This window comes from Lissotriton vulgaris, chromosome 1_1 (assembly GCF_964263255.1).
Source record: "Lissotriton vulgaris chromosome 1_1, aLisVul1.2, whole genome shotgun sequence".
Classification (NCBI taxonomy): Eukaryota; Metazoa; Chordata; class Amphibia; order Caudata; family Salamandridae; genus Lissotriton; species Lissotriton vulgaris.
The window spans coordinates 828,564,045-828,587,960 of record NC_141685.1 but is presented as its reverse complement, the minus strand read 5'-3'; the positions used below and the strand labels follow the sequence as shown (position 1 = coordinate 828,587,960).

The following is a 23,916-nucleotide window of genomic DNA, read 5'->3' as shown; positions in this document are numbered from 1 at the left end:
GAACTTCCGACCCATCTCTCTGTTCCCCTTCCCGGCCAAGGTCATCGAGAAAATCGTTAACAGACAGCTAACCCGATACCTCAAAGAGAACAGAATCCTGGACCCTTACCAGTACGGGTTCCTCAGCAACCACAGCACGAGACCGCCCTCATCGCAGCCACCGACGACATCAGGACCCTGCTAGACAACGGGGAGACTGCAGTAGCGCTCATCCTCCTAGACCTTTCCGCCGCCTTTGACACCGTCTGCCACAGCACACTACGTGCACGCCTCCACGCCGCAGGGATCCAAGAGAAGGCACTGGAATGGGCCACCTCCTTCCTCTCCAGCATTACCCAGAGCGTCCTCCTCCCCCTGTTCCGTTCCGAAGCCTCCAGGATCATCTGCGGCGTACCCAAAGGATGCTCCCTCAGCCCAACACTGTTCAACATTTACATGGCCCCGCTCGTACACGTCGCCCGACAGCACAACCTCAACATAGTCTCCTACGCCAACAACACTCAACTGATCCTCTCCCTCACCAAGGACCCCATCACCGCCAAAGCCAACCTCCATGATGGAATGAAGGCAGTCGCCGACTGGATGAAGATCAGCCGTCTGAAGCTGAACTCGGACAAGACGGGGGTCCTCATCCTCGGCTCCAATCCGTCTGCCTGGGACGACTCCTTGTGGCCAACGGCACTGGGGGCAGCCCCGACCCCCACCGACCACGCACGCAACCAGGGAATCATCCTAGACTCAGCGCTCTCAATGACGTAGCAAGTCAACGCCGTCTCCTCCTCCTGCTTCAACACCCTCCGCGTGCTCCGCAAGATCTACATATGGACCCCGACAGATACAAGAAAGACAGTCGCCCAGGCCCTCGTCAGCAGCAGACTAGATTACGGAAACGCCCTCTACGCGGGAGCCCCGACCAAGCTCATCAATCGACTACAGCGCATCCAAAACGCCTCGGCACGACTGATCCTCGATGTACCACGACACGGCCACATCACCTCCCACCTGAGAAACCTGCACTGGCTCCCCGTCAACAAGAGGATATCCTTCAAGCGCCTCATCCAAGCACACAAGGCACTCCACAAGACCAGCCCAGCCTACCTCAACAGACGGCTCTCCTTCTACACCACCAACCGCCAGCTACGCTCTGCCGACCTCTCACTCGCCACCGTCCCGCGCATCTTAAGAACAACCACCGGTGGGAGGTCCTTCTCCCACCTTGCCGCCAAGACATGGAACACCCTCCCACTGAGCCTACGACAGACCCAAAACCTGCTGACCTTCAGGAGGATACTAAAGACCTGGCCCCTAGCTGCCCCTACCTCCCCCCTCTAGCGCCTTGAGACCCCCGCGGGTATGTAGTGCGCTTAACAAATGACTGATTAATTGATTAAGATGGCTTTGCAAAAAGTGTTGAAGTGCTCTGCACCACGGTAATTATTTGACAGTGACCAGCGACCACATAGGCATCTTTAATACCGCGTAGATTATTTGAAACTAGGCAGCGACTACATCAGCCTTTTTGCTATCGCAAGTATTTGCCGTCAACAACTGTATATGTCCTATAATAGCTTACTTTGCAATGGCGTGTCTGAGGGCATGAAGTTCCCTTCCTTCCATGCGGACGCAAGGTAGGGTAGTACGCGTTGTCCGCCATTTTGAACTTTTGGGAGTACTATCACGTGACTATGTGATGAATGTGAGCGCGCTAGACTTGCAACCGATGACTCCAAACCAATGGCACAATTCCAGCGCCATGTTGGAGTGCGATGTAGACGTTCAAGATAAAACAGTATATGATCATTAGAATAACTTCAGTAATGTAATGATCATGAGAGAGTCAGACGCGCAACAGGATGTCTCTAAACTAGTAGAAAAATTCCAACACAATGTCGGAATGCAGTGTAGATATAAAAAGTAAACCCATATATGCTCAGAAGAATGGTTCTGATAGTAAGATGTATCATACAAGCCTGCGAGTCTTAGTCTCGTCACCAAAGACCCGTACAACCACATTTTTGTGATATATATAATTGGACTTGAGAATTTATAAAGTACAGTAGGCGCCATCATGTGGTAATGATTCAATGCATGCATTAATATGAATTTGGTTTTCGTACGCCATAGAGTGGGATCCTTATAAATCTATTGGCACAGGGATGCCCAATATTTGGGCAAGATGTAACAACCATTCTGATCATGACATGACCTATACCTATGAGAAAAAGTGATGTCCATACTTTACCAGGAGGCATAACATCACTGGGGCAAGTGAATATGCCAATACAGTATAGGATATATGATTGTATGCTGGGCCAACCTAAAAGTGTAAAAATTGTTAATAGTAATCAGTACTTAACTGGCATGTACTATAATATGGGATAAAGAGACACAGTGTGCTGATACCTGCTCTTAGACCACCGCCAGAGGCAAAAGGGATCAAATTAACGCTATCTGTGATCAGCTGGAACATTACCAGATATATATTGACTCAATACCAGTGAGCATTCTTATGGTAATGGTTAGACTAGTCCTTTTTGCGTCACAAACCAGATAAACTCTTAATTTAGGTCTTTAATTTAGGCCTTCTTTAACTGTATCAAGAGAAAAAAATCTCTGTTTGCGAGTCTGTTCTAATGAGGAATATTGAAATAGAAAAATCCAGTGGTTGGGGAGAGCTGGGCTCGTTCTCAGAGAACCATTATATTTAAACAACCAACAACATTAAAGGGCCCATTCATGACGACAAAGTCAAACAAGTTATCGACAGCTTAAGCCACGGCCAATCAAAGTAGCGTTTCCCTGATTAAATATCAATGGCTCACTAAGGAAGTTTCCTTGGATGTGTGGCTGCCTCCAAAGACCTGGGAGAGAAACAGGAAGGATTTAAAGATGGCTGTTAAAAGAATGAATTAAAAAAAATTACATTTTGCAGCTCTTATGATATTATTGGGTTTTAAAGATAAGTCAATTAATATAAAATCTATTTCAGGATATCTTTGAATATATCCTGCCTGGACCAAAGAAGATTACAAGAATTATGGGAAAAGATAGTTAGTTCACGTGCTTAAAAGCTCATCCATTTTTTCAGAATTGGAGTGAAGAATAAAGATCACAGATCCATGTCCTGCACAAATGAAAATTAACAGCAATGGTGCCCATACTGAACCTTCAAAAATACGGGTAGAAATACTAGAACCCTTTAATCTTCATTTTTACCAGTTCCCCCTCGCAATCATTATTCACCTAAAATTGCTTACTAGCGGATCTGTTAGAAGAAAGGTGCACCTGGGATAAGGCAGCATCCTTAACTGCATAGCAGGGTACCGTAAGGCTAATTCCCATGCACGGAAAACATGGGTTCCATCAGTCAAGCCCATATGGTGAGAAGGGGCAGACATGCAATACCAGTAGAAATGCTACTCAAATCGGAAATAGAGTACATATTTGAAAGCCCATGAATTGTACAATCCATAGGTAACTGCCGGTAGTCCAAGGTTACGAACAAGTCAGGTTTTCAGTATGGTCAATAAATATTAAAATAACTTGCTACAATTCAGGGTCTTTCTTTGCAAATGTAGCCAATAAGAATGAAGTGTGTAAATGTGGAGTACCTGAATGGATTCGCTTCATAAGGACTGCCTGCAAGTATTCATGGAATACCCAGTCTGACTAAATTGGGATTATGAGTCAACAGCAGAGGCCAGAGATGGCATTTAACGCCAACACAGAAAAGGGGGGTGCAGCTGCCACTCAACAGATTGCTGCCAAGAAACCCTCACATACGTGACGAGCAGAAACAAGAGCCTCCATTTTAAAACCTGAAATGCAACCTCCGATGTGTGCAACACTTGTTGCTAACCTAGATGACGTAAATAACCTTGGAGTAGGCATACTGCGGCTGATCTGTTTTGTACACAAGTATATTTTAGACAGTAAAAGTTGTATGTACTACTAGCTTACCCATCGCGCGTTGCTGCGATCTCAGAAGAAAGGAAATTTAAGGAAACTTGTTATGATAACATTTAATTTACATTGTGTCATTTTTATTGAAACATACTCATTTTAATATGGAAAACATTTTAAAGTGTTGTTTTAATTCTGTTTATTTATTTGAGTGCTTGTGGATACACAGTATTTTTTGTTTTTCCGTCTGGTGCGTACACGAATAAATCAGGTTTTCCGACGCGTGAGCTGGACACATACAGTTGTCCATGTGAGAAGCACGGATTCTCCAAATCTAGTCCACACACTTGCAGCGATTGTCCTTGTGCTTTGTTGATGGTCATTGCAAAAGCGAGTCGCACCGGAAACTGTAAACGTTAAGTATTGGAAAGATTACGAGGGCCCTGGGGGCCGATATTTAACTATTTTTTTTTTGGCACAATCCTTCGCAGGAGTGTACTCAACAACGTCCTAAAGTTTCATGTCGATCGGATGAAAGGTGTAGTAATGCATAAAGGACAAACATACATACTTTCGTTTTTATATATATATAGATACTCATAAGTAATAAGCCAGCAACAATGGTACACATAAAGGGACGTGGATGCAAACTTGCGACTTCAGGACACAAGCTGAAGTTTACTTGTGCAAGCCAATCAAAAACTATGCAAATGACAATAGGTGACAAATTTGTATTCATTGCAAAGAAATTAGTTGTCAGATTATCAACAAGCATTTACAATGCAATGGTTTTGCCTTTGTTAAAGTTAGAGCTATTGGCATTGCTCTTGACATTTTTTTTATTTATGTTTTTTTTTAACATAAATAAATGGCATTGTCATTTACAATAGCAGGGCAGGGCACAGGGAAGGGGGGCGTGGAGAGACGAAGGAGAGATGCGGGCTCATGGAAGGGTGGGCGAGGAGAGAGGAAGGAGAGCTGCAGGCTCTTGTAATGCTTGCATTGATGAGTTGGTGGATGCATGCATGGGTGCATGCATGGATGGGTGTATGGATAGATGCATGGATGGGTGGATGGATAGATGCATATATACAGCCAATCCCTCAACAATTTATGCAATCCACCAACCAACAACCTATCCATGCATCCACCCATACATCCATGCATCATGCATACATCCATCCATCCATCATGCATCCACACACCGTGTCCCACTCCGACCCATCTAAATATAACTCATTTTTTCTGTATATAGAGATGACTGTATTCACTAGTATATGCAGTAGACCTTTCTACTCTAACATTCCTATGTGACTCTTGCAGTACATCTATTCATATCCCTTCCATATGTATATAGAAATATAACGAGCATCAACAGTCTCTTCTTTGTGTGACTACATCTAGTACATTTCAATTGTTTTCCTGTTTGTATCTTTTACTTAACGCACGTAAATCAAAGTCCTTAGGTTTGGCAACTGGTTCTTATGTAAAGCGCTCTGACACAGTCAGCCATGGACGGCTTTACTCCTTGAAGCTGCAACAACCCATGCACAGAGACGTGTTGTCTGGACACATACTACACCACAAACACTAGTGTATGTGGGGCTACTTTCGTACCCGAAGCGGCAACACCCCATCCTGAGAGACCTGCTACCTGGACCCCAATCACCCACGGTCAGGCGATGGCTACTTTACTCCTTGCAGCAACAATACCCCGTGCAGAGACCTGCTGCTGGACACACACTGCACCACAACCACTCATTGAGGGGGTGGGGGCTGCTTTACTCGCTGCAGAAGATCCACTTCGTTCAGAGGGGTCGGACGGGGGGGCGGGGCTGCTGCCTACCCACATAATGTGCAACCACCAACAACCGAAGGGGGGCTGCTTGACTACCTGCGGCAGCGCATGGAAAGAGAGAACTGCTATTTACACATACTGCACTACAACTTCTCAAAGCTGAAGGAGGTGCGCTTTACTGCTGTAACCCAGAGACGATAACAAATGTCTCCCAAATCTCCTCAACTGAATAACTACGGGCTGCGGTGTAGCTGAGGGTGCCCTTCAGCGTCAGTAACCAACCCCCGCTGCATAACATGCACAGCCAATGAACTGGGCAATGAGCCGATCGGTCTGGTGCCAGCCCAGCCGCCCAAGCAGAGAAAGGGCTGTCCTAGCCTTGTATAACCCCACCCCTCAAACGATGGGGACACCCTCACCACGCATTATCCGTAAATGGAAAGCGGTCGAGTCTAGTTACAAGACTGAAACTCTTAGGAAACCGAGATCCACTCTGATAAAGCAAGGTGAGAACCTGCATGCCCCAGTTAACATAGTTATAACACACCGAGTAAAATACCGTTAGCCTGTGGTCCAAGAAAGTGAAAATGGTGCACTCGCTATTGCACTGCCAACAACCTGAAAGGAGCACCACTGCCAAAAGCACAGAGGGTGTTCAGTGCACCACCACAGAGAAGGACTGTGCTACCCACATACAATGCCAGCTGGCAGAGAAAGGGAGGTAGGGGCATCTGATCAACTATTGCACTAAAAAACAAGATACAAGGTGGGCTGCTCTGTGTGCACGACACATTGTCACCCAAATCAGAGCCAGCCCTCGGAAAAAAACACAACCTGCCCCCGGATCGACAGGAATAGTCAATGCATATTCCAGGGGGTGATCTACTCATGTGACGCTGCACCACAGAATACAGGGGTGGCAAACTGAGCTCTGCAAAAGCCTTATGACAGAAAGCGTTCTGCTGACAAACGACACCACAGCACAAGGTCAGGAAACTCCATGTAATACAGATGAGCCACAAATGCACCGTCAAAGAATTCTTGTACTACGGACAATACAGAGGGTGTTCTGTGAGCATGCACTGCCACCACGGAATGCATGGGTGAAGGATTACATGCACTCCACGCGTGGGAAGGTGGAATCCCGAAGCACACTAGTTAGAATGGTCGCCTGTATGGCAAGAATAAGAGTGGGTGCTATGTTCACTGCCTCGCGTAAAAACACATGGGCGATATTGGATATGCATCAAAAGAAAGCCGTGCAGCCCACTATCGCAGTAAAAAATGCACGTGATGTTTCGTGGACACAATACTTCCCCAGCCTATTGAGCCAATAGAAGAAACTTTACATACAAGATAGGTAGATGTCGCTTTCCCAGTGAATTCAAACAGAGATTTTCCAACCTAAAAACATTAATTGTACACAAGACAAAGGCAGATATGTCCCTTTTTGCTGGCATCTTAAACAACTCAAGCACTATCACGGTCCTGAGCCATGAAGTATAGTTCAGCTTCTCGTATGAAAGACACCCTGATCAAAAAGAGAAAGCAAGCAGAATGGCCCTTTCGTGGCCGTCTCTTGCAAATCAAAACAGTGAAGTGTGCAAAGGTAAAGGTACAAATGAACACACTGTTAAAACCATCCCAAAACACTGCACCAAAGCGATGCTCAACCCAGTCACCCCCCAACGGGTTCCCCACCAGAGCCTGAGGGGGCCACTTACTTCTCGTACTCTGCGTTGTCGCGGTCGCAACGCGCATCCTTGTGGCGCTGCCAGTTCTTGCCGTGCTTGCAGGTGGTGAGCAGCACCACGTCTCGTCCTCGTCCTTGTGCTCCGCTTCTGAGGGCGGTACTGCACAGTGCCGACAGTGAGCACGTTTGCTCCACTCACCTGATCTGGCGGCTGCTGGAGAAGGAGAGCTCCCGCTCCTTGGGACTCTTCGGGGCCGCGGCGGGACTTGCTCTTTCACCGGGGCTCCTCCTTCGCTCGGGAGCCTCGGGACAGACGCAGGCTGCTTCCTGCTCTCCACTCCTCCTCCGGATGACGTGGCGGAGGCTCGGCCGGCTGGGCCAATCCCAGCGCGGCCCTGGCTGGAGGCACACGGCTGCTTCCTTCGGGCCGGCTTCTCGCTGCGGGCAGCATCTCCGGTCTCCCTCACAACACGGGAGACCGGCAAGGCAGGCAATGGCTTCCCCAAAGAAGGGGGAAGCGGAAACCACGTCCTCCCGGCCCCGCCCACAACCAGGCGGCGGGCCGGACATCTTCTTCCGGTGTTTCCAATGCCGGACCAGATTCGGGGGCGTTCCCGAGAACAGGCTTTCGGCTGACGTCGCCAAAAGCCATAAATTCTCGGGAACGCCCCCGAATCTGGTCCTGCATTGACGGACAAACGTGTCTTCCAATGGCTAGCCTCCATTTATGGAGCTAGCCAATGGAAGACGGGGGCGGATTCCAAGCCCCATACTATACTCATTAGGTTTTTTCCTAGCGCATGCGTACTTCGTACGCATTGGCCAGGCAAAACCTAAAAAGGGTCAAAAGGAGTTTCTCGAGTAAGACAGAGAGATGGCATTAGGAACCTTACCGTACTGCGCAAAGACTGCACCAACCGGGTCTGAGATGACTTAATGTAAACGACAACTACTGTAAACATAATTACCATGTGTTTTTCAAACCATTCACAAACATGCATTAGCATAGCCAATAGGTATGACATTGGCTACCAGCCTTTTGTATGAGCTTTTTTTAAAAAAAAAAAAACGATAAACTTTATTGCTGGAGAAGTGCCAGGGATCTACATTCAAAAGAAAAAAACATTTTTTAAAAGGAATTAAAATGTTATAGCAAAAAACTCACATTGCGATTTTAGTCACTGGCATGTGAGGGAACTACTTTGAGTGTGGATGTGCTCTTTGTGAATGGGAATTATGCCACAAGTAAGCCAACGCAGAAGTGGGCTGGCCCTTTGCCCTATGCTGTATGTTCTAATGGGTGGAATGACAATACAGACTATTGGAACCCCTTAAAAGTATATTATACATAACGTTTTACTAAATTCAAAACATCATGGCTAACGCAAGCCCTAAACTATATTTTGCATTTCTGATACTAAAACCAACCGTGAGCATCTAATAATTTAGCAAATTTATTTGATGGTATAGAGAAAAGCAACAGAGGAAAAGAAGTCTTTAATCCTCGAACTCACATGAATTTAGACTAGATAGTGCTCATTAGAGTGCATCAAAATGTGGGCGAGAAGGCAGGTGAGCGGTCTTTGAATCTCAATTTAAGCAAGCAACAAGCTCAAACATTTTACCTTTGCGCTGGGAAACAAATCATTTTTCGAGATGTTCTTTGCTTCCGAGCCAGAAAAAACGTGCTGTCGAATCAAGGCCACAATCTCGTTGGTGGACTGCGTAGGAAATGTTAATGACATTTTGCAGACCTGAAAGCAAATAAAAGTTCTTATGGTATAAGCAAACAATTTCAAAAACATTTAGAATTTAAATATTAACACCAAATGAAAAGGTCAATTACCTGTAACAATGGTTCTGCAGCAAACACAAAAAAGTGAGGGCCATATGTATGAAGCCGTTTTTGAATCGCAAAGGCCGAAATTCGCAGAATATCGGCCTTTGCGATTCGCAAACTGCCTTTTTGCATTATTTCCAATGTATCATACAATCGCAATTTAAGGAATCGCAATAATTTGCGATTCCTTATTTTGCCATAGCATTTAAGGAATCGCAAATTTTGCGATTCCTTAAATGATGTGTATGATACATTTTTGAAGTGCGAATTTGTGTTAAGGAATCGCAATTTACCACCAACTTGTAGTTGGTGGTAATTTGCGATTTCTCATAATAATGCCCTATTTGGCATTCGTGAGGGTGGTATGTGACACACATACATGCCCATAGGGCATGTATGTGTGCCACATGCACACACATGTAGATTTGAGGGGGGCAGCAGGGTGTCTTTGAGACACCCCTGCACCCTTGTAATAATTCTCAAATTGCGATTAGCAAATTGCGAATTCGCAATTTGAGAATTATTGCACCATCATTCCTATGGGCCTCCTGGCCCATAGGAATGCATTGGAAATCATTCTTTATTTGCGATTTCGCAAAATGTGAATTCGCAAGTAAAGAATGATAAGGAATCGCTAAAAAATAGCGATTCCGTACATACACCCCATTTTGCGATTTCTAAATAGCGATTCGCAAAAAATCGCTATTTAGAAATCTCAAAACGATATCTTGATACATACGGCCCTCAGACTTTTGCCGTCCACCAAGATGGATCCCACAACACCTTTAGCAAATTGCTCTAACTATTTTACAGAACTCTAATTCAAATACAAGAAACATTTCTGAGTTTTCAGATTGACCATATATTGAAACCTTCTAGGATGGAGGGTTTTTAGTGGCTCAGGAAAAATTGGTGCTCTGCTGGTTTACGCAAGTGTGAATAAGCACAGAAGTATATGGTGCTACTAGGTGAGGAGATAAGCCCTATAACCCCTCAATTCAGTGTGGGAGAGTTCCACACAATTACAAATTACAACATAAACCTAGGCACACATAAGAGTAATTAAACTGTGTATGCGTTCACACAATCTTAATTAAAATAGAAACAATGTTCCATATTCTCGTAGGTAGAGTGTTGCTTTGTCATTTATTCAGTTTTTATTGAGTCATAACAGAAACCAGCCAACACATGTTTTGTCGCATGTGGAAAATAATTCTGCGACTTCCTCAGGGCATGTGTAGTGGAAAAAAGAGTCTCTGTAGTCGTTCAGCCCGTGATAATTCCAACCCGGCTTGGCAAAAGAAATTCAGCGATGCTGAAGTTTACCAATGGTAGGAGATGGGCAGCCTGTAAGACTACATATAGAACACAGCATGTCTCTTTGGAACAGCACATGCTCTGTCTAGCCGAGCAGCGAATGCGCTGTCTAGCCAAGACCGAACAGTAGATTTCACAGAGGGGAAACCTACTGACTTCGCCAATGCTTGTTGGTTTTTGAAAAGGGGAGATGCACAAGTTACTTACCTTCAGTAACGATATATCTGTAAGAAACATTAGTTAGTTGTAGCTTCCTTATCTTAGAATTACCCCCAAGCATCAGACTGGATCCAGAAACTTTCTTCATCAGCAAGAACCTCTGCCCGTTGGTCGGCTCCGCATCCATCATCGGCGTCGCTGAGATGACATCGAGGCAGCTACTTAGACGCCGCCCTTGCGTGACGTCAGTTCTGTACACGACTTTCCGCGCCAGAAAGGCAGAGTCATACAAGACACTGACCACCGGTGCACAAAACTAGGGCCCTGAAATGATGTCCTTAACCCTAGAAATCAGTTCGCAGAAAGGGGAGGATGGGTGGGGCGGTAAGGAATTTATAACTAACTAATGTTCCTTACAGATATATTGTTACCAACGGTAAGTAACTTGTTCATCTGAAAGAAACACGTTAGTTATAGATTCCTTACCTCAGAATAGATACCCCAGCAAAACCAACCCGGGTGGTGGGTCTGCGAACTAAGATCACACCAGAAAATCCTGGAGAACAGAACGGCCAAAAAAGCCGTCAGTCCGGACTTGGCTGCCCAGGCAGTAGTGTTTGGTGAATGGTTGCAGCGTTGCTCACATGGCTGCATGACAGATGTAATTTAGAGGAACTCCCATTCTCAAGGCAGTAGTGACTGCTGTTGCCCTGATGTAATGAGCGTGTAGCCTGACTGGAGGCTCCCTTTTAGCTAGAGAGTAACAAGCCTTAATACACAAGACAACCCACCTAGAAATGGTGCGTTTGTGTACGGTCGACCCTTCTTTGCACCCATGTAACCAACAAAAAGATGATAATCCACCCAGAGCTGCTTTGTGCGTTCTAGATAGAAGGAGAGCGCACGTTTTGAGTCCAGGCGGGGGAGCCTCTCTTCTTCCTTTGAAGGATGCAGAGGTGGAAAGAAGGTGGGCAAAGTAATGGTTTGCCCGATGTGAAAGGCAGTGCCCACCTTCGGAAGAAAGAATGGACAGGTCCTGAGAACCACCTTGTCCGGATGAACCAACAAGAAAGGAGGTTTCGAGGAAAGGGCCTGGAGCTCACTCACCCTTCTAGCACAAGTGGTGGATACCAGAAAAGCAGTCTTAAGAGTTAAGAGACGTAAGGGACAGTTGTGAAGCGGCTCAAAGGGAGCACACATCAAATAAGTGAGCACTAGATTCAAGTCCCACTGAGGCATAACGAAAGGGATTGGAGGAAAAATATGTGTTAAGCCTTTCAAAAAACAGTTAACTACCCTGGACTTGAAAAGAGAAGGCTGATCTGGCAGCCAAAGGAAGGCAGATATGGGTGAAAGGTAGCCTTTGATAGTGCCCAGAGCAGAGCCCTGCTGGGCTAAAGAGAGAAGGAACAAAAGCACTTCAGAGAGAGGGGCAGAAAGGGGATCCACAGCCTTTGCTGTGCGCCATACCACAAATGAATTCCACCTGCATATACCATCTTTATGGAGGGATGCTTGGCTGCCAAGATTACGTCACAGACTTCCGGAGGCAGGTCGAAAGACTTCAACTGCCGCCGCTCAATCTCCATGCAAGGAGGTGTAGACTGGACAGGTTTGGGTGGAGGACCATCCTCTGCTGCTGCGACAGAAGATCCTCCAGAGGAGGCAGTCTGATCTCGGACTCTTTGTGTCCAATCCGGGGCCACAAGAATGACTTGCACACAGTCGCGCCTGATCTTCTTCAGCACTCTGGGCAGAAGTGGTGTAGGCAGAAAAGCGTACAACAGACCACAACTCCACTCGCGATGAAAAACTTCGCTGAGCAAGTGGCGACTTGGAAATTCCAAGGCGCAGAATTGCTGATATTGCGCGTTCTCTTCGGTGGCAAATGGATCTAACCAAGGCTCTCCCCACTGTTGAAAGAGACCTTGCACCATCTCCGAGTGAAGACGCCATTCGTGATCCATCATGCACCTGCGGCGGAGTTCGTTCGCCCTGGCGTTCAGAGAACCTGCCAGGTGTTGAACCACCAAGGAAATGCCTTGATGTTCCAGCCATGTCCAGAGGCGGAGGGCTTCCAGACATAAGGGCCACAACCCCACCCCGCCCTGCTTGTTACAATACCACATGTGGGTGGTGTTGTCTGTGAACACCTGCACTACTCTTCACCAGACAGAGGGAAGGAATGCCTTCAGTGCAAGACGAATCACCCGGAGCTCCAGAAGCTTGATGTGAAGCCCGGACTCTGCTGGAGACCAGAGGCCTCTGATCTACGCCTCTCCCATGTGGCCACCCCACCCAGAAGGAAGACATACGTCACCGCAGTGTGGTCTGGTTGGGGGAAGGGAGAGGGATCTGCCATTGACCCAATCCTGGTTCGTAAGCCACCACTGCATTTGTCGAGTAGTGCCCTCTGAGATCTGGACACAGTCAGACAGATTCCCCTGATGCTGCTCCCACTGGAACTTCAGGTCCCACTGCAGAGCCCGCATATGCCATCTGGCATGATCGATCAGCAGGATGCATGAGGCCATGAGGCCCAGCAGCCTCCGGGTCATTCTGACCGAAACCGGGGACAGGGGCTTAAAGATCGGAATCATAGCCTGAATATCCCGGACTCGCTGTTCCAGAGGATAGACCTGAAACTGCGTTGTGTCCAGAACCGCTCTGATGAAGAGGAGCTTCTGAGAGGGAATCAGGTGCGACTTCGGCACATTGATGGAGAACCCCAGCATATGTAGGAGGTCAGCTGTAGTCTGGAGGTGGGAAACATCTGCCTGGGGCGAGCCCGCCTTCAACAGCCAGTCATTGAGATAGGGGGAAGACTGAAATCCCTTATCTGCGCAGATGAGCTGCGACCACTGCCATCACTTTCGTGAACACCCGAGGGGTGCTGGTAAGGCCAAAGGGGAGCACAGTAAACTGAAAATGCTTTTGGCCTACCGTGTACCTTAGGTAACGCCGGTGGGCCAGCAGGATGGAGATGTGAAAATAAGCGTCCTGCAAGTCCAACGCGACCATCCAGTCTTGCTGGTCGGGGGCAGACAAGACTTGAGCAAGTGTCAACATTTTGAACTTCTCCTTCTGGAGGAGGCGACTGACGTTCCTGAGATCAAAGATAGAACGCAGCCCCTTGTCCTTCTTGGGAACCAGAAAGTAGTGGGAATAACAACCACGACCTACTTCTGGTAAAGGAACGCAATTGATGGCTCCCTTGGCCAAGAGAGCCGTAACTTCCTGCTGGACAAGGGCCAGATGATCCTAAGACATGTGGTGGTATTGCGGTGGCATGGCTGGAGGGGTAGTCTGAAAGGGGAGGGAGTAGCTCCTTCGGACTATTTGCAAAAACCCACTGATCCGAAAAGATGGTGCGCCAGTAGGGGCGAAGATGGCAAATCCTGCCGTCCACTGCCGTTTGATGGGCCTGAAAGGTCGGACTAGGAGGGTTTGGAGGCTGCTGCAGATGGGGGGGGGGGGGGGGGGGGGGGGGGACTTGGTCGTAGCCCGTGAGTCCTTGAAGCACTCCAGTGCGTGGTCTGCTTTGTCGCCAAAAAGGCGACGGCCATCAAAGGGCATGTCTATCAAGGTGTTCTGGACATCCCCCGAAAAGCCAGTGGACCTCATCCAGGCGTAGCGGCAAAGAACTACCGAAGTTGAAATGGTCCTGCCCAGAGAGTTGGCGGTGTCCAACCCACAACGCATTGTAAACTTTGCTGCATCTCTCCCGGCGGCGACAGCCTAGGAGAGCACTGCCCGGGCCTCCTCCTGACACTGAGGCAGCACTTGCGCCACCGTATCCCACACAGAGTGTGAATAACGGCCCAAGAGACATGCAGTGTTTACGGACCGCAGTCCTAAGCTGGCAGAAGATAAAAATGTCTTGCAAAGAGGGTCCAGCTTCTTGGATTCCCTTTCCAGTGGAGCGGTAGGGAAGGAGCTTTTGGAGGTGGAGGCTTGGACCACCAAGATCTCCAGGGTGGGTGGGATGTTGGAGGAGGAAAGTGGGGTCACCCGGAGCCAGGCGGTGGCGTTGGGCGATCATCCTGTCCAAGGGAGCCTCCGTGTTGGGCCTGGACCACGTGCTCAAAAGGACATATGTTAGGGCCTCATTAAATGGCAACAGGGGCTTCGAAGTGCTCGCCGCCGGTTGAAGCATCTCAGTCAGGAGGTTAGTCCTGACTGCCACCGTAGGAAGCTCAAGGCTGAGTTCCTCGGCCACCCTATGCAACACCACAGCATATGACTCTGCCTCCTCCGTAGCCACAGTAGGAGGAGACAGCATGCCATGGTCGGGTGAAGTGTCAAGACCACTGGCAACCCCCAGGTCCTCTCTCCAGTCCTGTTCAGTATCTAGCTGGTCAGTTAAAGGGTCACCTGACCCCTCCCAGTCCTCCTCACCCTCCTCTGGCTGCCAATCGGGCTGAAAATGGGCAGGGTGGAACACAGGGACAAAGGTACCCTTGTCCACATCAGGATGGAGTCCGGGGTCGACGCCGGCCGGCGCCGAACGCAGTAGTGGTGCCGTAGGAAGCGGCGCCGGTGGTGGAGGTGTAATGAGATAAACTGGCGCCGGTCTGGATCCAGGTCTGGAGCCAAGGGGGCCTGTGGTGCCGGAGCCCCTGTAGGCAAAGGCCTAGGCCCCCCAACCAAGTCCGCGGGGCCCGAAGGCACACTGGCGGGGTCGGTCCGCCCAAAGATGGCATGCATCGCCTCGTAAAACGTACGAAGCTGGGCAGGGGTCGCTCCAGGTCCCGTAAAGGGAGGGAAGCTCAGAGTCGAACAGTCGGGCTCCGCGCGCAGAGTCGCGTGAGGGGCACCTCCTCGACAGAGCGGTCGGCCGACCAACGATGAGCAGTCGAAGAGCGACGATGCTTCGTGAACTTCTTCTTAAGCCTCGACTTACCCGACACCGAGTGCGAAGATTTTGATGACTTGTCGGAATGGAGATGGCTCAGAGACCAGTCCCTCAACCTACCTCTCGACCGGGACATTGAACGGCGTGTAGCCGACTGCCGGAGTTCAGGCAGCTTTCAGGACCGCTCCCGCAAAGCCTTCGGCGTCAACAACTGACAGTCGGAGCACGACTTGGGGTCGGGGTCGTGCTCCAGGCAAAGAGGCACAAGCGGTGCGGATCTGTAACCAACATGAGCCAGTTACAGAAACTGCAGGCCTCAAACCCGGGCATCCCTCGTGCACCCGCTCAGAGTCGAAGACTCGAAACAAGAAGTCGACAAAAGTCGAGAAAAACGTAGCCAAAAAATTACTGAGGTACCTCTCTTCCCAGATCTGCGCTGGCTGGCGTGGAAAAAGAAAGAACTGACATCAGCGTGCGAAGGTGGCATCTAAGTAGCTGCCGCAACGTCATCCCAGCGACCACAATGCCTTCCAACGCGCAGAGGTACTGCTGACGAAAACACTTTCTGGATCCAGTCTGACGCCTAGGGGTAATTCTAAGGTAAGGATGCTATAACTAACGTGTTTCTTTCAGATTAAGTGAATCACTGAATGTGGAACTGAGGCCATGGCAAGGATATGACATCTTGAGGTTTTGTAATTCTCGAGTCTGACTCCATTTTGTTCTGTGCCACCATTTTGTGTTGCCCTCACGTAGGCCTGTGAAGGTAGCCTGGCGAACAAAGTGGCCTGGCCTTCTTAGTTCATGTATACATTAACTAGGTTTCTTTTTGACTCTGAAATGAACTGTAAGAAACTGACCTCTTCACCTGAAACTGACCTCGCAAAGCCAATTTCCCTGATCGATCCTTGTCTGAGATTGCCAATCAATGTTCAGGACATCGTTAATTTTTAGTTTCCTTGCACATGCCTTATCTTGGTCAGCATCTGTTACTGTTTCTTTTTTATGTTTCTTCATTACATGGGTTATGCTTTCAATTATAGATTTGTCCGGCTTGTGGAGATTGAATTTGGGACATTCCTAATAATTACCTTTTGGATTGGGATACTGTAAATTGAGTTTTTGTTACGTGATACTTTGTTTGAAAATGTACCTTATTGGCTAGAATTTTGTGCAGTGGGTGTACATTTATATTTTGAATATTGGGTATAAAAGGAGACGTCTCGCCTTAGTACAATGAGCAGGCTCCTGAGAATTTACACTGTGATGAGTTTCTAGGATCACTGTTACTAGCTGCAGCTAATAAACTTTGTCTCTGATGCCATCCAGAAGTATTCTGTGTCTCTGTATACCAAGACAGGTGAACTCGAAGATCTTAGGAGTGCCCCTTACGCCGCTGGGTTAAACCCCGGTTCTTCAACTGGCGCCCAACGTGCGGCGACTTCAGCGGTACTGGTCCAAGCCCGAAGATTGTGAGGAGCCCCGTGGGGAAATTCTGGAAAACGGCCGCCACTTCATCGACCCCTGCATGTCGACGTGGACCGAAGGTTTTTTTTCTGCGAGGCTTCCCCTGTCCGACGGCTGTGAAGGACTGCTGCCCTGTCTTGGACCCTCTTATGATGATTTGTAAGACGTGACGTTAGACGGTCTTCTGGTGGCTTGACAGACATTTTGGTTAAGTATAAGTGGGTCGCTCCCACGACTTTGTTTTGTTTCTTGGTTTTGATTCGGCTATTGCAATAGTCGAAGCCGAGGGGTTCGTATATTTGCGAGTGTATCATTTTTGATAACCCCTTGAAGTTTGAAGCAAGACTAGTGAGCTAAAAGATGCCTGGTTTTAGCAAATTTAGGAAATGGTTTAGTTGTAGTTGTAATAGGGATTCCAGATTGGAGGACTCGTGTCCGATACCTCCGGTTGGAACTCCAACTTATGAGCTCTATTCAAAGCATGGTGTAGGTCCCATTACCTTTAATGAAGTATGGGTCCGTTATACAAGGAAAGATGGTGTTTTACGATGGCCCCAACATGGTAGTTTTGAATCAGATGTTTTAGATAACCTAGAAGTTGCGCTATTTAAGAAGAAAGCCCGGCCGGCGATGTTTGACTCTTTCCGCCTTTGGCGTAAGGAAGCCAAACAGCGAGAAATTAAGCAAGCTAAGAGAGATAGGAAGGAAAGGAATATATCGGTAATGCAAGCTGCTAGGCAGTTTAAGGAAGATGAAGAAGATCGTGCAATTGAAGTGTCAGATAGACAACATTTCATGGCCATTGACAAATGTTACCCGGCTTTGCCACCCCCCCTTTCAAATGTGACTGAAGACCCTGAAAAAAATCCTTTGATGTCACATTTACTGAGATTACCACCCCCTTATGTGCAGGGTGCTACTGCACCTCCGTTACCTCCAGTTGTTGCACCCCTTGTTGTCGTTCAACCCCCTGTTGTTGTTCAGCCACCCGTTGCTTCACAGGTGGTTCTTCCTCCCCCGGTGCAGCCCCCTCCAGGACCGCCAGCCTTGCCACCAGCCTTGCCTCAAACTCCTTTGCCTAACACTCCTTTATCTTCGACTTCTCTTATTTCTGTCCCTACGTCTCTGTCGCCTCAAAACACTTAGTCTCCTGTCCTCATGTCAACTTCTTCTCTTTCTGCTCGGCAACGAATGACTGAGACTGTCACTAGTCTTTTGTCTCCTTTCTTTAGGTCACTGAATATGACCCCTGTTTCTGAACGTAAGCAGAGACGTAGTCAGATCCCTGGTCCCGAAGAGCGGGCAGTGTTAGATCTAATTGCTCGTAGATGGGTTTCGAATACCTCCAAGTACAGTCCACAAGTGGTTATGGATATCTTCCTACAGTGGGAGGCACCAAAACAAAGGTATGTTTTTGATGTCATGTGTACCTTCCTTCGTCAGGAGTGGGAAGATAATGAGTTGGGTTCAATTCCACTGGAATTGCTTAATGTTCAATCTGAATTTGCTAAAGGGACGATAGTGGGTTCCAATGTGGAGGAAGCAGTAGAGGCACTACTCACTTTTAGGTCTAGACTTCCACCTCAGTCATTGTTCGAACCTGACCCTTCTATTAGGAGAAAAGTGAAGCAGTATCCTATGAGAGAGGTTCCCCCTGTATGGAGAGAGGCAATTGTGGCTGATGCCGCTCATGGTATTGCGGCTGCACCGGCTCATTTTCAGCGAGTGTGGGCGCATGTCCCTTGGAAGAGAGCTGAGGTCCTGGCTCTTAAGCAGACCGTGCCTGACCCCCGTAAAAATCCTGCTGGTTATTACAAGGAGTTGTCTCAGACAGTTGATGCGTGTGTTATGAATTTAGCTGACATAGATATGTTGATGGGTAATGTAGTTCCTCAACCCTTGTGGGCAAAAATCCGTCACGAGGATCGCGCGCCAGAGTTAGGAGATACATGGGTTAATATTACTGCTGCAGATGGTCGGCAGGTAGGAAGTGCCAAACCTGAACCCTTAGTTGCAGAACTACCTGGTAGGATTATTAATGTAATGAAAACTATGATGCCTCCTCTGCGGGTGAATTGGGACAAGTTAGCAGCATGCAAATAAAAGAGACAAAAGTGTGTCTGATTTCTTCACTAGGTTTGAGGAAACATTCACTGATCATAGTGGTCAGGACATGAGTACAGAAGGTGGTCAGAGGTTGTTTGTAGATACGTTTGTTTTTAATTTACTTCCTGAACTTTCCAATAAGTTAAAGGACTCTGAGAGTTCATGGGCTGTTTCTTCTTCGGCCCAGATATTGGCTACTGCACAATACTATGAGAATAGAGATAAAGATGAGAAGGATAAAGTAGAGAAGAAGACTAGAGAATTAAAAACGAAAGTTCTTCTGCAGCAGGCTTATCCGCCTTGCCCTAATCAGCGTCAGTTTCAGCAACCTTCCCAGTTTCAGCAACCCCCACAGTTTCAGAAACTGTTGCAGAAGTCTGAGTCTTTTGCTTCGCGACTCCCGCTAGGCCCTAATCAGTGTGCTTATTGTAAAGAAGAAGGTCACTTCAAGAATAGTTGCCCGATCTTGCTACAGCGTGCGAATGGTATGTCTGGTCTGAGAGGCCGTGGTGGTTTCCAACATGTACCTAGGGGTAGGGGACATGGTACGATTCCCCAGAATGAACGTTCCTTTTCCCCTCAGAATTCTATGAATTATTTTGACCAACAGAATGTTCCGACCGTCCAGTCCGCTCAGTACTACACTGATGATTATTATGTTGGAAGTGAGAGTGCTGGTTTTAAGGATAGTTAAAACAGCCAAGAACAAAGGGAGGGAGTAGTGTCAGTTCCAGTAGACCAGAGTGGACCTTATGTTGAAGTGATTACATCAGGTGTGGCAGAACCTTTTCTTTTGGATACAGGTGCAGCAAAGAGTTCTATCATGCACTCTAAACTCCCTGGCGCACCTTTGTCTGGCTTGACCAATGTTTCAGTAGGATTTTCTGGCGCCTCAGTTCGTAACCCGGTTTCTTGTCCTTTGCCCCTTTCTATTGGTCCCTGTGAATTGGAGGCTCCCCTTATTCTAACGACTGGCTGTGGCGAGAATCTTTTGTGTTTGGACTTGTTGAAAAGATTGCATGCGACATTACATTGTTTTCCTTCAGGAGTACATCTTACGGTGGGTAAGAAAGTGATTTCCCCGATGTATCTGTCTAAGGATCACCTTCCACTGGAACTGCGTTCTCTCCCTGATACACTTTGGGCTACAGGTCCCAATGATGTTGGTCTCTTGCAGATTCCACCCTACGCTGTTACCCTTAAGTCGAATGCTAAATTACCTCGCATTCCTCAGTACAAAATTTCCAGTGATGGCGAAAGAGCTCTTTTAGAGATTATCTATGATTTGGTTGAGAAAGGTGTGGTTGAAGAAACGAGAGGTAATGTGTGTAACAGTCCTGTTCTGCCCATCCTTAAGCGTACTGACTCTTCTCAGCCACATGTGTATAGGTTTGTGATCGACCTTCAAGAGGTCAATAAGATCGTTGTGCCACAGTTTCCTGTTGTCCCGGACATTACTGCTTTATTGATTAGGATCCCTGCCTCAGCTGCTTGGTTTTCTGTTATTGATCTGAAGAACGCTTTCTTCAGTATTCCGATTGCTGAGGAAAGTAGGAATATTTTTGGCTTCTCTTTAGGAGGCCGCAGTTTCCGGTTTAAGCGTGCTCCTCAAGGTTATTGTGAGAGTCCCTCCATTTATAGTCAGGCTTTGAAAACTCAGCTTCATACTCTTGCATTACCTTCTGGTGCTACTCTTATCCAGTATGTTGATGATCTGTTGGTTGCTGCTGATGATGAAGAGATTTGTAAAGAAGTTACTCTTTCTTTGTTGCGACACCTGTCTGACCTTCATCATAAAGTGTCACCTTTGAAGTTGCAGTATTGCCGCCAAGAAGTGACCTACTTAGGTCATCTCTTGTCGAAGGAGGGAATACGATTGACCCCAGAGCGTATTCAAGCGATTGCCCAAATGACTGTGCCATGCACACAGAGAGAGGTGCGTGCCTTCTTAGGTATCACCTCGTATTGTAGACAGTGGATTCCGAATTTTTCTTTGCTAGCGAAACCTTTGTTGGCACTTACTCTTAAGGACACACCACACCCTCTTCTTTGGTCTGACGAATGTTAGAAGAGTTTTTCTGAATTGCGTGATGCATTGTGTTCTGCTCCGGTGTTGGGTACCCCCGACTACAGTAAACCTTTTACACTTCATGCACACGAGAGAGAAGGTTGTGCGTTGTCAGTGTTGACGCAACAATTTGGAGACAAGCAGCGCCCATGTGCGTATTTTTCAGCTACTTTAGATCCGGTAGCTAGGGCGTTGCCTCGTTGTCTAAGAGCTACAGCAGCAGCGGCTGTTTCTATCCAACAGTCTGCTGGTTTGGTATTGGATAATACATTGATTGTGATGGTCCCACATGCAGTGGATACCCTATTGAATAGAACGAAGACTCAACATCTTACCAGTGCGCGTTTGTCAGGTTATGAGTTGGCGCTTTTGGCTCGCCATGTGCACATCAAGCGGTGCAACACATTGAATCCAGCTACATTGTTGCAGATTTTTGCAGAGATAGATGCTCAGGAACAGCATGACTATTTTCTCTGGACAGAGGAGGAAACGAAGGGTAGAATTGATCTGAAAGATACTTCTCTTTCGAATCCTGATGGTACCCTATGGGTAGATGGTTCGTGCTTTAAGCTTCCGAATGGGGAGACGACTGCAGCATATGCGGTCACAACTTTGCAAGGGATTGTTCAAACAGCACGTATTGCACAGAATTCAGCGCAAGCAGCGGTGTTGATAGCATTGACTAGAGCGTGTGTGTTGTCAAAAGGAAAGAGTGAATGTTTATACTGATAGCCAATACGCATTTGGCGTGGCTCACAGTTTGTCGCTTGTGGAAAGAGAGGATTTCTTACTTCCCATGGTACGAAAATTCAGCATGGACAATTAGTGAGTGAACTTCTTGAATCACTTACTTTGCCGACCCAAATTGCGATAGTGAAGTGTAATGCGCATAAGAAGGTTACGGATGATGTGGGTCGAGGGAATGCGGTTGCAGATGATGTAGCGAGAGAAACGGCGAAAGATGTGACAAGTTGGATGTATGTTGAAGGTCCTGCCTGATGGGTTGTGGAAGGAGGAATGTGTTAAGATACAACAGAAAGTGTGAAGATGATTCAGGCAGAAGCTACTGAGAAAGAATTGGATTATCTGGAGAGAGATTACAGGAATGTTGAATTCAACAGGCTGTTGGGTTGAGTTGTCAGAGCACCAGCGATGGTTGTTGCCGGATGTATATGTGCTTCCGGTGGTTACTATGGCTCATGGGCAGGCTCACATTAGTTCAAAAGGGATATGTAAGTTGTTGGCTCCGGTATGGCAGAATGGTGGAATTCCTAGGTGTGCTGAGAATTTGGTTAAACACTGCATGATTTGCTTGATGCATAATCCTGGAAAGGGAACCCCAACTCCAGCGGGTCATTTTGCTCCTCCAACGTATCCGTTCGAGGTGCTTCAGATAGACTACATTCATATGGGAAGATGCAATAACTTGAAGGATGTCCTTGTGGTTGTTTGTGCCTTTTCCAGATGGATAGAGGCCTACCCCCTAAAGGATAATACTGCCTTGTCTACAGCCAAGGTTTTGCTCAAAGAATTCTCTCAGATATGGCTTGCTGAGGATGGTATGGAGTGATAATGGAAGTGAATTTGTGGGTCAGATTATGAAGAAAGTATGTGCGGGTCTGGGTATTAAACAGAAATTTCACGCAGCAAATCACCCCCAGTCAGCAGGCCTGGTCGAGTGCTATAATGGCACTCTGAAGATGAAGTTGGCCAAGGTGCAAGCAAGCTCTGGTCTTACACTGCCCGATGCCTTACCATTGGCACTTTTGTCCACAAGAACGACAGTACATTCTCGCGTGGGACTTAGCCCATACGAGATTGTTTTTGGACGTCCAGCGAAGGTCTGGGGTGTGCCGAGGCCTAAGAAATACAGTGATATCGAGTACCCTATGTTGGTTGACTACTTACATGATTTGACTGCTAAATTGCGTGTTCTACACCAACAGGTCCGTGACACTTTGCCTTCAGTTTCTGTAGACGCAGGCCACACGATTCAACCTGGCGACTGGATTCTAACCAGGAATTTCCAGAGGTCAAAGAACTTGGAACCAAGATGGACCTGTCCATACCAAGTCCTGTTATCAACTCAGACTGCTATTAAGGTGTTCGGCAAGAAAAACTGGGTACATGCAAGAAGATACCTTTGCCCTTACCGTACGATAAGTGGGTCCGGGAAGGTGTTGCCGATTCTGAGAGTGAAAGGGTTCTGAGATTTGTACCTTTTAGCGATGCACATCTGGAATGGACTAAGTCAGAACGTGCGGATGATGAAGTCTTGCAAGAAGCTGTGCCGCCGTGTTTGAGACTTGAAACTACGCACCTAGAGACACTCTTTCAGGATCAAACTGTGCCTGGTAAAGAACGCTACAACTTAAGGTCTAAAAAGGACAAAAAAATCTGATTTTTATTGTGAATTACACTCTTTTAGACAAGAGATTATTTTTCTTTTTCGAACCACCATCCGGGTTCAGCTGCAGGGTCGCGGTATAAGACTTAAGGGGTGGCCCGCGTATTGACGAAAGGTCTGCGGTTCTAGGGACGTCAAGGACGCCTGGACGCACACTTGAGTGAAGAAGGAAAATTGCCGCGAGCAGCACGTTAGAGGATGGAGTCTGTTGTAACTGAAAGAGATGTTAGAAAATAGATCTTAAGACAATATTTTGTACATTGATACATAGCAAATGTTTTAAAATATTGTGCTTTTTGACGT

The 23,916-nt window shown here is 47.4% G+C and overlaps 1 protein-coding gene across 2 annotated transcripts in view; it reads right to left on the bottom strand.

Moving 5' to 3' along the window:
• NUF2 (NUF2 component of NDC80 kinetochore complex) overlaps window positions 1-23,916 on the bottom strand; it is a 450,677-nt gene that overhangs the window by 367,141 nt on the left and 59,620 nt on the right. For both annotated transcript variants that reach the window (XM_086957278.1, XM_086957269.1), the window contains exon 2: window positions 9,020-9,148. In XM_086957278.1, the coding sequence (XP_086813404.1) occupies window positions 9,020-9,139 (120 nt within the window). In that variant the 5' untranslated portion in view covers window positions 9,140-9,148. The remainder of the gene's footprint in view (window positions 1-9,019; window positions 9,149-23,916) is intronic.